Source organism: Apostichopus japonicus, chromosome 8 (genome assembly GCF_037975245.1).
Source record: "Apostichopus japonicus isolate 1M-3 chromosome 8, ASM3797524v1, whole genome shotgun sequence".
NCBI classification, from domain to species: domain Eukaryota; kingdom Metazoa; phylum Echinodermata; class Holothuroidea; order Aspidochirotida; family Stichopodidae; genus Apostichopus; species Apostichopus japonicus.
This window is the reverse complement of record NC_092568.1, coordinates 16,666,304-16,680,166: the sequence shown is the minus strand read 5'-3', so window position 1 is coordinate 16,680,166 and position 13,863 is coordinate 16,666,304. Positions and strand designations below refer to the sequence as shown.

Below are 13,863 nucleotides of genomic sequence, written 5' to 3'. Positions count from 1 at the left end.
GGCTGGGGCGGGGCTGCAGCCCCAACCAATTACTTTTTTTGTGACAATTCGGGCAATATGCTGAAAATTTTTCGGGCCCCTTCTGAAAGAAAAATAAATTGCAATGTGCTTTTAATAGTTAAACTAACATTATTATTATCATTATTATTGTTACGACTTGCCCAAAACTGTAACCAATATGGAAGGGTAAAAACACGACAAATGATTGTATGTAATTGGCATGCGATGTAATAACCGATGCATGTGATATGTACATTGGTTATATTTTTCGGGCAAGTCGTTACAGCCCCCCCCCCCCCCAATCAAAGTGGGCTCCTACGCCTATGCCACTGGTAATACTTCGCTTCATCGTTTAGTAGTTTTCTTGTTATTCTTTTTTCCTTCTTTTTTTTTACTGGTGAAAGTAATTTTGGAGAGCAGCAAAGAAGCTTTTGGTGAAAAAGGGAATCCTATTAAGCCTAATTACTGGTAAACAGGAAACCGGGACTAATTCAGTCACTTATTAGCACTGAATTAATACGGAGTTTACACTACTTGTTACATAATGTCGGAGTTGCCATTATGGGCTGATTACCACCGTCAATTATACTCTGCTTACAACTTTATAAGGGTTCATACAGTTATACTTATTCGGTGTTAAGGACGAGATGTAGTCTCTCCGTAATACCAATTACCATCGATATATACCCATATATCAAAGCGTACAAGAAAATTTTGGCTGAAAATGCCTCCCAGATCGCTGGAAATGGCACTTCCCAGGCCTTGTAAGTTGCATCTTAGCATTTTCTCTTTTGAAAATACTAGCGATATCATAAAAACATTAAAAAATATATGCTCAAGGGGGGGGGGGGCGGCTGCCCCCTTCGCCCCCCTTGGCTACGCGCCTGGGTCATGACGATAATTTGATCTTCTATTGAGAGAATACTGCACTCTCACATGATCAATGTCAAATTTAATCCAAAAAGTGATGTTTACATGTTTCATTCAGAATTTTCATCTTAACGCGTTTTGTAGTTAGATAATCTATAGCTGGGTTCGATTTATGTTCTAGGAGGCCATATAGAGAAACATTGGTTGAAACAAAGGGCCAGGGTCCTTAACAAAATCTCACTATATATAGCTACATATTGAGCAATGAGCACGGCACACGTACGTACATGCGATCCCAACTTATGCCACACAATATTTATGTAACCTGCCAGTGCCGTGCATTTTTTGTACATACAATTTATGTGTGGCAAACGCGCTGGGAGCGCTTGTGGAATAGGTTCGCGTTCGGTCGGGCCCGCGCGCGTACCCGATTTAGTACACGATTGTAGTAAGATTTTTCTGCTAGCTGGATTGAAGTCTTTCGCGTGCTGCTTTTTCTTTCTTTCTTGAGAACCTCCTGACTTCAACTAATCGCATATGTATGCTCATGTGCTTGTTTCCTCTAAAATATTAATTGCTGTTTTAAAAAAACATAATTGCGCTTTCCGAATTCCAGTTAGGTTAGATCCAAAGAACCTTCTCTATTTCTATGGGTTAGATCATAGAAATTGATTAGGACAGTTTGTAAACGACAGACGTCACTTACAAGTTTGACACACCTATAATGTCTAGCCAATAAGAAAGCTGTTTTGGAAACCTTTGACCTTGTCCAGGTACTCGGTATACAATGTACAATACATGAATGGTGTGCAGGTATGTGTAGAGCTCCAGTACAGTCGTGAAAGATTAACTAGGAACGGAAGTTAACTTGTTGTGTTGGTGCGGCGTCTCGTTGCAGCTAGATATTCAACAGAGATAACTCTGTAAGGTATCGCTCAATCTTTAATTTGCACATTGGCGTATTAATTTCCAATCAATAAATTATGAGAATGTTATTCTAAATCGATACCTATAAACTCATTTTATACTACGTTGGCTGGCAAGCCTAGCTAATCCTTTTGTACATTGGCTATAGCTACCTATGCTACCCTGGAAGGCCTGTCTCATATTAAATTGGTCTGGTGTCCTACGGACAGAATTTCTAATTGAATCCTTCAAGAGAATCGTTGCGCGCTTAGAAAAGTTGACCCATAGACCAAACTTCTACTGTAATGGACTCAGTCTTACACTGTGCTTCTGGCAATTCCCAAATTAGTACAATCTCCAATAACCATACTGTAGTACACACATTGTCAAAGCATTAATTAATACCGCAGTTGAGTGTCAGGCAAAATATGGTTATTGGTATTGCTTATAAACATGATGCCCTTCTCTCATATATTTGTTTCAGTGAAGAGCAATGTGATGATTTTCCTGCTAAGGGCATGTAAATCATTGCCAATCATGAATCTATCAATGTTATTCTATTGAGTAGATATATTATGAACGGTACACAAACCATAGTCACAGATCAATTATTGGATATTAAGATAAGATATGATTTAAAACAAAGGCTAGATTAAAGAAATAAGCTGTAATAGCAAATTACCTTTGAACTTGGTAGTGAGTTGTGTATGCAGCATATAAAGTTTACATTCTTTATATGTGACTAAAAGTAAATGTGGTAAAGATTGGATGCATTGCTCACCCCCTCCTCTTCCCACACCTTACCCAAATAAGAAAGACTAAATACCCTTAGGAGAAAGAATGCTATGTTAATGCAATTATCCCTTAGTTCTGTTTGAAACCAAATATTTTTCCATTAGTTTTTCTTAAAATGCATTCTTGTTTGTAGAAAGATCTTCTCAAATGTCAAGTCAATCTTATCAAATAAATCGGTCATTAATTGGAACACAAACCAACCTTTATCTGGCAAGGCCTTGTCATGGAGAGTTTAATTTGACCCTGTCTGATTTGAGAGAAGTTTCCGTTTATACCTTAGTTAAGTCTTTAGACATATGTATATATGTGGTTGTTTAAAATGAAGTTGCACAGAAACACTACTTAATCACTCTATATTTACCATAGTTAAAAGAAACTTCTTTTTTTCAATATATATCTTATTTTTATTGTTTGCCTATCACTCTTATTTCACCCTTATTTCACTTTAATGTCACAATTTGATAAGCTTCATATTCCTAAGGAAATTTTGGATTATCCACAGAACTAGTTCTGCAAAAGTGAACCACATACATGACATGTCCATCCAAACCAAAAAGTTACTAAATGACACCAGCCAGTGTGTCCGAGAATCCTTAGAGGGACTTGTTGCGGTCCATCCAGGACTTTGCATGCTGGATGGCTACTCTGTGGTGATTAGAGAGGATATAGCTGCAGTGAAGGCTGCTGGGAAGGTTACTCTCTTATCAGGAGGGGGATCTGGCCACGAACCTTCACATGCTGGTAAAAAATAGATCCATTCATTCACCTTGCTTGATTTTGTACTCAGTATGTAGGTACATTGTTTACAAGATCACATATCTTGAAAACTATGTTTTGTGACATTTTATAGGCACAAATTTATGTTTGATATTTTGTTGGCCAATAAGAAGTACTGCTATCAGTCCATTGTGTTGCTGTCTCACTTTTAGAAATAACCCTTTTAACATCTAGGGCTCATCAGTTAAAGACTAACACACATGTCTTTAGGTGATTTCCTCTGATGCATTTATAAATATTTACAAAATTTAGTTGAATAGCAGTAAGTTTAAAGGCTTCAATTTACATGTTTACAAATCCTTTACCAATTCCTCATGTAAATTTGTGCTGAATCAACTTGAATATTATCCAAGGGAGCTCTGTTCTTTCATATGAGGATAAAAGAGCATTTTACCATTTATCTCCCCATACCCTAGGTTCACCTTTACAATCTCTTAGCTAGGAACATAGAGAGGAAGTCCTCCTACATCACACTTCCCAGAAAGATTACTAATAGTTTCTATTTACAAGCCAACAATACACATGATAACATACTTTTCCAACCTCTAAGTACCAGTAGAGCACTTATACTTTGACCTCCCACAAACTCTCTACAACAGAAGCCCTACATCTGTCTGTACACTTAATATCAGATCTCTCCAATAAAGTATCCTGTGGTATGATGTCATATGAGAGTGCATGATTAGGACAATGTTGTTCATAGGTGTCTGTGGACCTTAAATGAGTTGGAAACTGGCTAGAACTTCGGTATAAATCAGGGTCATGTTGAATTATTGAGAGCACAATTACAGATTTCCAGTGTCATTGGTCAAACATTACTTTGAAGTTATGGTCATTGCTGCCCATAAAGTGATAGGTAAGAGGCAGCTGTCATTCATCTCAAAATTATTTACTTTCATATAAAGAGATTACTACTTCATACAGTTTTGTGCTTGCCTTTTATTTGACAGGTTTTGTTGGAAGAGGTATGCTGAGTGCTGCAGTTGCTGGTGCTGTGTTTACGTCTCCACCTCCTGAGAGTATCCTAGCAGCAATCCGGGCAATCGGTCACGATAATCCAGGTATGTGTAAGTTATAAGCTAGTATGAATTAAGTTCTTCAATTGTTCATTAATAACTGTTACATTACATGTATGGTTAGTTACATGAAAGTAACACTTGTTTCCCCTTTTGTATATATATATATCATGTTATATATTGTTTCTGCAGTTCATGATGAATCTTAAATTTAATTCTAAGAGTTCAACCCTTGTTTTAAGTTTAGATTGCTCTAATTCAGTTCCCATTTCTTTCGCAAGTCCTTGATGATTTACGCTGTTATCGTAGGTGGACGTCAGTGGGTTGGTATAAATCTTTCATGGATTTTAAATGTGTGTAGAGTTTCCTTAGATTCATATGATGTTGTTGAACTGGTTAAGTGCAGCATTGAATATTTTTAGTTTTTAGTTAGAGTAATATTCTAGTTACATTAAATTTTCCATTTTAGCTGGCACCCTCCTCATTGTGAAGAATTACACTGGCGATAGACTCAATTTTGGTATCGCTGCCGAGAGAGCTAAGTCAGAGGGCTTGAAGGTTGCCATGGTGATAGTTGGAGAAGATTGTGCTCTGATGAGTCCAGATAAGTCAGCAAAGAAGAGAGGTCTTTGTGGGACAATCCTTGTCCACAAGGTCAGACTAAGATCATGTAGTGGGAAGAGTGTCCATCCCACAATTTATTAAATTCCCATTTGAAATCCTCACCAGGAACCAGATTCCCTTGAAATATTCAAAATTCACCCGCTTTGCATTCACTGTGTTGTTGAGAGGAGTCTTCCATGGATTCGGTATTTTAGTTTGCAATTGGGAACTGTCATGATGGTCAAGCCTGCCTATAGAAAAACAGTCCTCCTCAAATTCACTCAAGCATTAATAATTTGTTACTGGCATAAACTACCCCAAATACTGCCATTAGGATTCATCCTTGAGTGCACCTAATTAATTGACCATGCAGTCATCTGTATGATTGTAAACACAAGTGCTCTAGTGGCCAGCAATACTTCCTGTGTGTGCAGACAAGTTTGGCTTCACCACTGAAATAATACACTGCGTGTTTAATCATGAATTTGTGCAGAGGAGCATTCAGTATGGCTAGCATAACCAACTCAGGTAGATATCTAATCTCCCCTGTTTTTGGCCCAAAAACTGGGCACTCATCAGTATTTGCTATAGGCAGGGAAGATCACAATGTGTGGTTTTTATGGTTCTGTTCTTTGAATGGGCTCAGAACAACTTCATTCACCATGTTTGTACTTCACTGATGATGAATGCTGTACGTGCCTTCCCTTCCTGAAGTATTGAGAAAGTGGTCAGTTGTTGAGATACGTACCCCAGTCCGCCAGATGTGTGCGCTTAGTGGTAGTTTAGAAAGCAGGAATGGGCCGGGTGCAACAATTACACCCCTGTCTCATAATTCTCTAAATTTACACTCAGCAAAAAGAGAAGGATTGATATAAGTTGATGTTCTTTCCAGGATCTTCACATGGCTAGGGTTTCAAATGAGCTTCTGTTGGCTTCCTAATCATTGGAAAAATACTAAACTGTACTAGACTAAACTGAGCTATATTCCTTCAATAGGTATCTGGAGTAAATAACATGAATGTTGTGTTTGCAGACATGCTGATACCAAGTCACAGTCACAAGTTTACTGTCTGCATTTGTCCAGCTGTATCTTATTGAAATTGCAAGTTTATCCAAGAAAAGTGTTAATTAATCAATAATTTATAAATATGAGGATCAAGAATGAGTGTTAATAGATCGAGTCACGTAGCAATAATGTATGATATTTAATATAACATTTCCCATGTCTGTTTATGTGTTATGTCAATGCTTTCACAAAGTGAAGCCTTTGAACATACAGGGTATCTCTTGTTGTATTGAATTGTTCATTGTATTATATCTCTAGATAGCTGGTGCGATGGCTGAGAAGGGCAAATCTTTGGAGGAAATCAAGCTGGTTGCATTGACAGTTATAGAGTCAATGGGTAAGTAGAAGTATTCTACATTTTATCATTTTGGATGTTTGCTATTGTATGTATATATTATCTGCAGCCTTGTTTAGTGAACTTTATAACAACATTGCATCAAGAAAGTGATAGTCAGTCATTTATTGTATTTTGGTATTATTCTAGTTTCTACAATTTTGATAGAAATATCAAATCATTTTATTGTTAATGCTATTTAGATTTTTATACCTTAATTTTTTTGATAAAAAATCCATTATTTGATTTTCAAATTTAGAAGTTATACATTTTTACATTTCTTATTTGAATAGGTACCATTGGTGTCTGTTTGTACCCTTGCAGTGTCCCTGGGTCAGGACCCTCTTTCACCCTAGGTGCCTCTGAGGTTGAAGTCGGGTTGGGTATCCACGGTGAAGCTGGTGTGAAGAGACAGGAAGTAATGTTTTCCAGATCATTGCTGTATATATTGATGTTTCTGTTATCTAGTAATCAAAAAATGCAATGTTACAGTATGTGTATAGTCTTGTTATTGCATAATCTTGGGGTCCAAATTCTGTGTTTTAAGCTCAGACATACTTCATAAGAGAGTCAGTTGCTAATCCTTCTCTCTAGAATTACCAACTAATCTTGTCAAACCTCCTTGGTTCTGTGTGTAATAGTTACATTAAAAATATCACAAAGTTAAATCCCTTTGGTGTGAAGACTCGCGCAAAAAGAAATGTCTAATGCCGGTAATCTGACCTAGCTAGTTTTGTATGAGGTGTAACAGAAGTGTTAGACACCACCATCGATCCCAGAAATAACACACACAGCTTGCTACCGTCGGTAATAAGACACTAGTGTACAGTCAGTACATACAGCTGCGGTCAATACCCACAGCACCATGTTCAAACGATACAGTGATGGACATCTCAGGTCCAGCTAAAGACAACAAGGTATCACGTTTCATTACTGTCTGCATTTTGTAGCGACAAGAGAAAAACTTCACTTGCAAGCAACGGAAAGTAAACTTTTTAAAGATGGCGGCACGCTGTTTGGGGCGAGTCTTCAATGCCTTTAATATTAATGATTGATGGGGGAAAAAATTTCCTCCCTATTTGCAGTTTAAACTCCCTATTTGCAGTTTAAATCATATATTTTTATCATTTTCTATCAATTTCATTTTCAGCTTACTCCTGCTAGGGAGTTGATTCCATCATTGGTAAAGACCGTCTTGAGTTCCCTGGGAGCTGACACAAAGTCAGTCATTCTGATTGTCAATAATCTCGGCGGAACCACCAACTTGGAATTGACTCTCGTCGCTAAATCTGCGATAGGTATGTCCTCATTGATAACTCAGTGATAAAACACACAAGATTACAGTTCAAAGCTTGCCAATCAAGTGGGTCATGCTTCATGTTTTCAATGAACATGATGGTATGCCGAACTCTACATGTAAGTAATATGTTAATTACTGTCTTGTTTCAAAGGTAGTAGCCTATTTTACAGAAAATATTCCTAACTTCCTCTGCTTTGATTCATTTGAGACACATGTGGTTGTTCGAGGAAATATAAGTAAGTTTCTCTTTAACCCATGGAAGACTTCTGATTGAGTTCCATTTTCATGACATCTAGTTTAGTAGATCTGTCTTCAATGAATCGGTAAGCAAACAAATTTAGCTGTTTCATATATTGGTGCTTAAAGAGATCTGTAGTATATATAGATATAACAAATTCCATCCACCATAGATTTTCCAGTATTTTTGAAATGATCTTAGACCCTACAGAATAGAGACCCACATAAGCTTTATATAAAGGCATACAAGCCTGCAGGCATATGCTATGCTCAGTGCAATACTGTATTAGTGGGTACATCATATCATCCAAAACAGATACTCATTTCAGTATGAATGTATAATGTTTAATCAAGAGAAGGAAACATCGATGTTGTTCTCCTCCCATCAGAGAGTCTGCAAGAGGCAGGTGTAGAGCCAATCAGGGCCTATTGCAGTACTTTTATGACCTCCTTGGAGATGGCAGGAATATCAATCACTTGTTTGCGTTTGGACTGAGAAAGTGATTTACCAACATACCTAGGTAGTAAAATAAACCAACATATCTAGGTAGTAAAATATAATTATGATTAACTAGCCTATAACTCAGACTGTGACTTCTAAGCAGATTTAAATATTCCAATTAATCTCCTAATAATGCATTAATAATCCTGTTTGTTGCTAGCTGTCTTGCGGGAAGAAATATATTAATTTGTATGTTGGATTTATGATGAATTAGGCAGTGTATATTTATTCTGTGGTTTGGTTTAAACAACTGCTGCACTGCAGCTGTGTAGACAAACAGGATCATTATCCAACTGTTCGGATGGAGATATTGTTGATGTCCAAGGAGCAGATATTAATACCGCCTTATTTATAAATACCACATTTTTTAATGTCACACTTTCAAAATGACTTGATACAAATTAGATTGTAGATTCCTAACTTAATGGTAATCATATGAAATCAATTGAAAAGGATGTATTAACCATGAAACATATTTTAGTGAATTTTAAATACTGTATGTATTATTCTTATCATTTGTAGAAGTTAACAGAGCCATCATGATCATTTTTCGGAATTTTTTTTTTTATACATTTCTTTCAAAATTTTATTCTATTGTCTGATCTGAATTCCTAGATGATGAGACAACTGCACCTGCATGGCCCAGAGTCTGCACATCCAAAGTGTCTCGCTACGCAAGAAATGACACTCCATCAATAAAGCCTGAGCACAAGGAATCAGCACTAACTGTCACCCAGAGTGAACCTCTGCTATCAGGTGACAAACAACACCATGGTAAAATTAATGGTTGCCATGGTGACACTTTAAATCCTAATCAAACATCCTTAGTATCTTATGCATTACCTATGTGAATGACAGAAAACTTACTTTTACAAGTTACAGTATGATTAAATCAACCCTTGTTTCATGAACTGAGTACATGTGCAACAAAGTATAAACTGAATGTTAAATTTAAGCCATATATAGTTATTGCCATACAACGTCAAAGTTAGTTCATAAGGCAAGTATGAGCTTAATGTCTTCATATTGCTGATTATTACAAAATAAACTTCATTGTATGCATTTTAATGTACAATGTTTGCTGGAAAAGATTGCAGAAATTATAACCAGCATTTTTAGCCAAAAGTCTGGTTTGTTAAGGGTCCAACTTCATCAGTGGTGTACCATACAGCAATAAGAGATAAATGCAAGTTTCCATGTTCTTAATGAGAAAATATTTATTCAAAATGTTAACTAAAGGTAGGACATAACCAAAGTGGAAGCCTCATTGTATAATTAAGTTTAGCCCATAGAAAACTCAGAGAAAGTGAAATTTTTGAAGTAAAAGTAATATGGAAGTCGATCATTCCTTGCTTCTGCTTCATCTTTAAATCTTGACAAATGGTTTTTAAAATGACAGGAAGTCTAAACCAAGCTTCATTTCAGAAATGATGCTCGATACATAAAGTGTATAATTTCCAATCCAATTGGAACAAAGGGAAATTCATAAACCTATGCCTCAAAAAAAAAAAAAGGCTAAAAAAGCAAACAAATGTATAAATCTTTCAAAAGTGAATTACAGCAATGTATGATTTTTAAGTAATATTTCAGGTATGATCAAATCATTCCATTAGAGTTGAACACTATACAATTGTAAGAATTGGACAAACAAGTACAGTGTGATGCATTGGAATGAAGTGATTCCATTGATGATTGTTTAATGTCCTATTACAAATAAACGGAAACAAATTCTCATTAATTTAATATTTCAGCAACAGAACAACCTCTATGAACCTGGTAGTTGGGAACAATGAGTTTCTTCACACATTTGACAGCTAGAAATATATATATTTGGTTCTTGTCTTTTTTTCTACTTGCACATTTCTCTTAATGATCAACATTTCCAAGTGCTCTTTATGCCATTATCAGTTGATTCCTTGTTTTTCTTTTCAAGATATCCAAGGAAAAGTTTTATCTGTTCTGTCTGAGGCATGCAAAGCGATTTGTGCGAAAGAAATGGAACTGAACAAGCTAGATAGGGGATGTGGAGACGGCGATTGTGGAACAACACTGAAAAGAGGGGCAGTGGGTGAGTTAGATCTTTAGTATTTTGGATATAAAGCTATAAGTGTAAATATGTTGTGTTATAGGACACTCATGTGATGAAAAAAGGATGAAAAATCATAGGTTATTGAAAATTGGCAACAACACATAAAAACAGTCTGCGTGCCTAATGTATTGTAATTGATATAAAGGGTCTTCAGAACTGGCCCATATTTAGCAGGCTAAAAATACTTTCCTAAAACCACTGATCTTCTGCATTAATCGTATCAACTGTAGAGTTTTATAAAATCGACAATTAACTATCTCAGTGTGTCTAACTACTGTTAGAGGGTTAGTAAATGTCTGTTGAAACTGACCATTATCTGACCTTTCTAGTATATTTGGGGGCAATACTGATGACCTTTCAGAGATATTATATTGAATATTCTACTGTTGCTATATTAAGATTGGCTATTCCTTTTATTTTCAGAATTTCAAAAGTGGCTGGCAAGCAAGAAAAATGTACCCTTATCAGCCAATCAGATTGCAGCACACTTGGCTCATGTTTCAGAGTCTGTGATGGGTGGTTCATCTGGTGCTGTAAGTTAAGGATTATTATAATACTGGACAGTAAACACTCTAATCAATATGAAGAGCTTTCATGCTAGCACGTACACCTTCTACAGTAACTTTTCGTCGAAATAAATAGAATACTGCTAAGCTGTACTGTGTTTTAGCTAGGCTATGTATGACCTAGCCAAGGTCTACTCACTCATAATCGCATACCCCTCAATTAAACTAAAGAGATCTTTGTGGTTACAGGTAGTTTGGCTGCTCATATTTAAAGAGAGATTATAATCCCAGTTTGTTTTTGCAAATACAGAAAATTTGTCTCACAAATTCAACTTCGAATGTGATGTTTCTATATTTTGCAAAACAGTCAAGTTGGTTGATACATAAATTCAGCTTTACTAGTGCCAAGTAGGTGGACTAAAATAACCGGCAGCAAATATTAATTTCCTTTTTCAACAGCACGATATCATACCACACGATTTTCCATGGTAAACTTAGTCTAGCATTGAGTGAAGTAATGCATACGTTTACATCGTGAATACTCTCCACATTTTGCAACTAATATCATATGTCATCTGACTAATTAATCCAAGCTATTATTATTTCTAACTAACACAAACATGTCTTTAGTGTTAGGGGTGACTCATGGTGTATATGTGGTAAACAGTTTAATCCACAGATCACTTGGTACCTCTGTATAAGCAGTGTTTCATCATTGTTTAGTGCATCTCTTTAGCATATATGGATGCATCATTTCTTCCTTAATATTACTGCAAGGTGTTTGTATTATCACTTCCTCCTATACCAGCTCTACAGCATATTTTTCCTGGCTGCAGCAACAGAACTAAAGAATGGGCGAACATTAGCCAATGTCAACAGAGCACTCGGTGCGGGAATAATTGCTATATCGAAATACGGAGGAGCATCTGTGGGTGACAGGACCATGGTGAGTTAATACTACACACAATGTATTAAGAAGATTCTTAACTTTGAGGAAGAAAGAGGTACCAATTGTTAACTGTTTTAAGTCTCTAAAAAAAGGATGTTTTACCAATGTCTGTCAAAAGAAGAACATTTTGGTTGCAACCAAAAAGGTGATTTAAAAGAGAATTTTTTATTTCATTTCAAGTGAACTTAGTTCTCATGAAACCATCAGTTACTTATCTTTTGATTTCACCTGTGTGTTGATGTGAGATAGCTACAGGTCATATATCAAGTGGCATAAATCTGTGTCAAGTCCACACATCGGATGTAATGTTTTTGTGTGGACTTCAGCCATCAAATGTCTCCATAAAGTCAGTTTGCTTCTTAATGAATGTACTTTCAATGCCAAAATGCTTTGTTTGCTGTGAGTGACTGGATATTATACAAAAAACTTTTAAAGTTTAGTCTGGATATGACCCTTGTTTAGAAGGGCAATCTGGTGGGGATGGGGGAGGAGCTGTTGGATGATAGCAGGCATGTAACCAAGGGGGGGGCAGCCCCCCCCTTGAGCATATTTTTTTGTATGTTTTTATGATATATCGCTAGTAAATTCAAAAGAGAAAATGCTAAGATGCAAATTACAAAGCCTGGGAAGTGCCATTTCCAGCAATCTGGGAGGCATTTTCAGCAAAAATTTTCTTGTACGCTTCGCGCCAACTCATGGTGGCGCTACGCTTAGATAGTTTGCAACTTGCCATATCTACGGCTCTGATAGTTTGCCTACAGTTTCGCCCCTCCCTTGGCAAATTCCTCACTACGCGTCTGGATGATAGGCCCCCAATAGCCTTCCCATACTCTCTTCATTGGTACAAGCACAAGCAAAGCAACCAAGTACCATGTTGTAAACAACTATAACAATACAAATTGGAATAGCTCCTCCAACACCTAGTTTTTTGTGGATGGTTCGTAAGACTGCATTTGTGACTTAATGATATGAATCGTAGAGGTGACTAAGAAATAGTATAGATGCATCCATATTTCATAACTCTGAAGTTTAAGATGACCTTCTCAGTTACAATGTTACTTTTGTGATGGAGTTATGAAAACAGCATATGATTATGCCAGCAAAGCTTTACATTTAACACAGAGCCATTTAATATATATGGATGTCAAATTTGAAATGTACTGTGACAAATTGAGCAATGTTACTACTAAGAGGATTAAGTTTGTACACTATATTTGTTGGTCTTTCACGATTGGTTTGAACATGTTGTTGTTGTTGTTTCTTTTGCCAGCTTGATCCTCTGGCTGCTATTTACTCTTGTTTGAATGAATCATCTGGGATCACTACTGGGGAGGCGCTACAAGCAGCAGCAAAGGTTTGTCGTAAATACATATATGTCATAACTTTACCCCCATATGGGAGCAAGTGGGGGTTTACCCATATGTGGGTGGGGTAAATATTGACAGGGAATGTTTGAAATGTTCTTTAGGATGGTACAGTGAAATATTCATACATGTAAAATTTGAATACTAATATTTGTGGTTTCTCTCAATCCTGTCTTTCAAGTTTGTTTTTAAAGGATCGAGGCTAGAAGATCTATGGATGTGAAATATTTTAGGACTTGCCTTCCTTTCTCTGTAAAGAAAATCAGTACACTACATAAATTCTGTTTATATACAAGTCTAAATATATATCTTTTTAATTTTCATTAATTTTTGGGCATTCAATTTCTGTTTGTTAACATTAAATTTAGAAATGGTACTTTGTAGAGTTTCTCCTGTAAGCATACTGTTTTATGAACTGTGGGATCAATCTGTTTGATTCCCTTTCCAGCATTAAGTTTGTTTGTGATTGAGTTTTGGACAGGATGCTGAGAAACATACCCCCATGCAGCTCTAGTGAAAAGGATACTTTATGTTATTGTTTGTAGCTGC

General features: G+C 36.4%; 1 protein-coding gene across 1 annotated transcript in view; it reads left to right on the top strand.

Moving 5' to 3' along the window:
• Window positions 1-1,645: 1,645 nt before the first annotated feature.
• Window positions 1,646-13,863, top strand: part of LOC139970746 (triokinase/FMN cyclase-like) — a 16,281-nt gene continuing 4,063 nt past the window's right edge. The window contains 13 exon segments of the mRNA XM_071976702.1: window positions 1,646-1,793; window positions 3,074-3,312; window positions 4,299-4,409; window positions 4,834-5,018; window positions 6,292-6,370; window positions 6,661-6,785; window positions 7,518-7,665; window positions 8,294-8,425; window positions 9,022-9,162; window positions 10,340-10,474; window positions 10,919-11,028; window positions 11,810-11,947; window positions 13,221-13,304. Coding sequence (XP_071832803.1) covers window positions 3,108-3,312; window positions 4,299-4,409; window positions 4,834-5,018; window positions 6,292-6,370; window positions 6,661-6,785; window positions 7,518-7,665; window positions 8,294-8,425; window positions 9,022-9,162; window positions 10,340-10,474; window positions 10,919-11,028; window positions 11,810-11,947; window positions 13,221-13,304 — 1,593 coding nt within the window. The 5' untranslated portion in view covers window positions 1,646-1,793; window positions 3,074-3,107.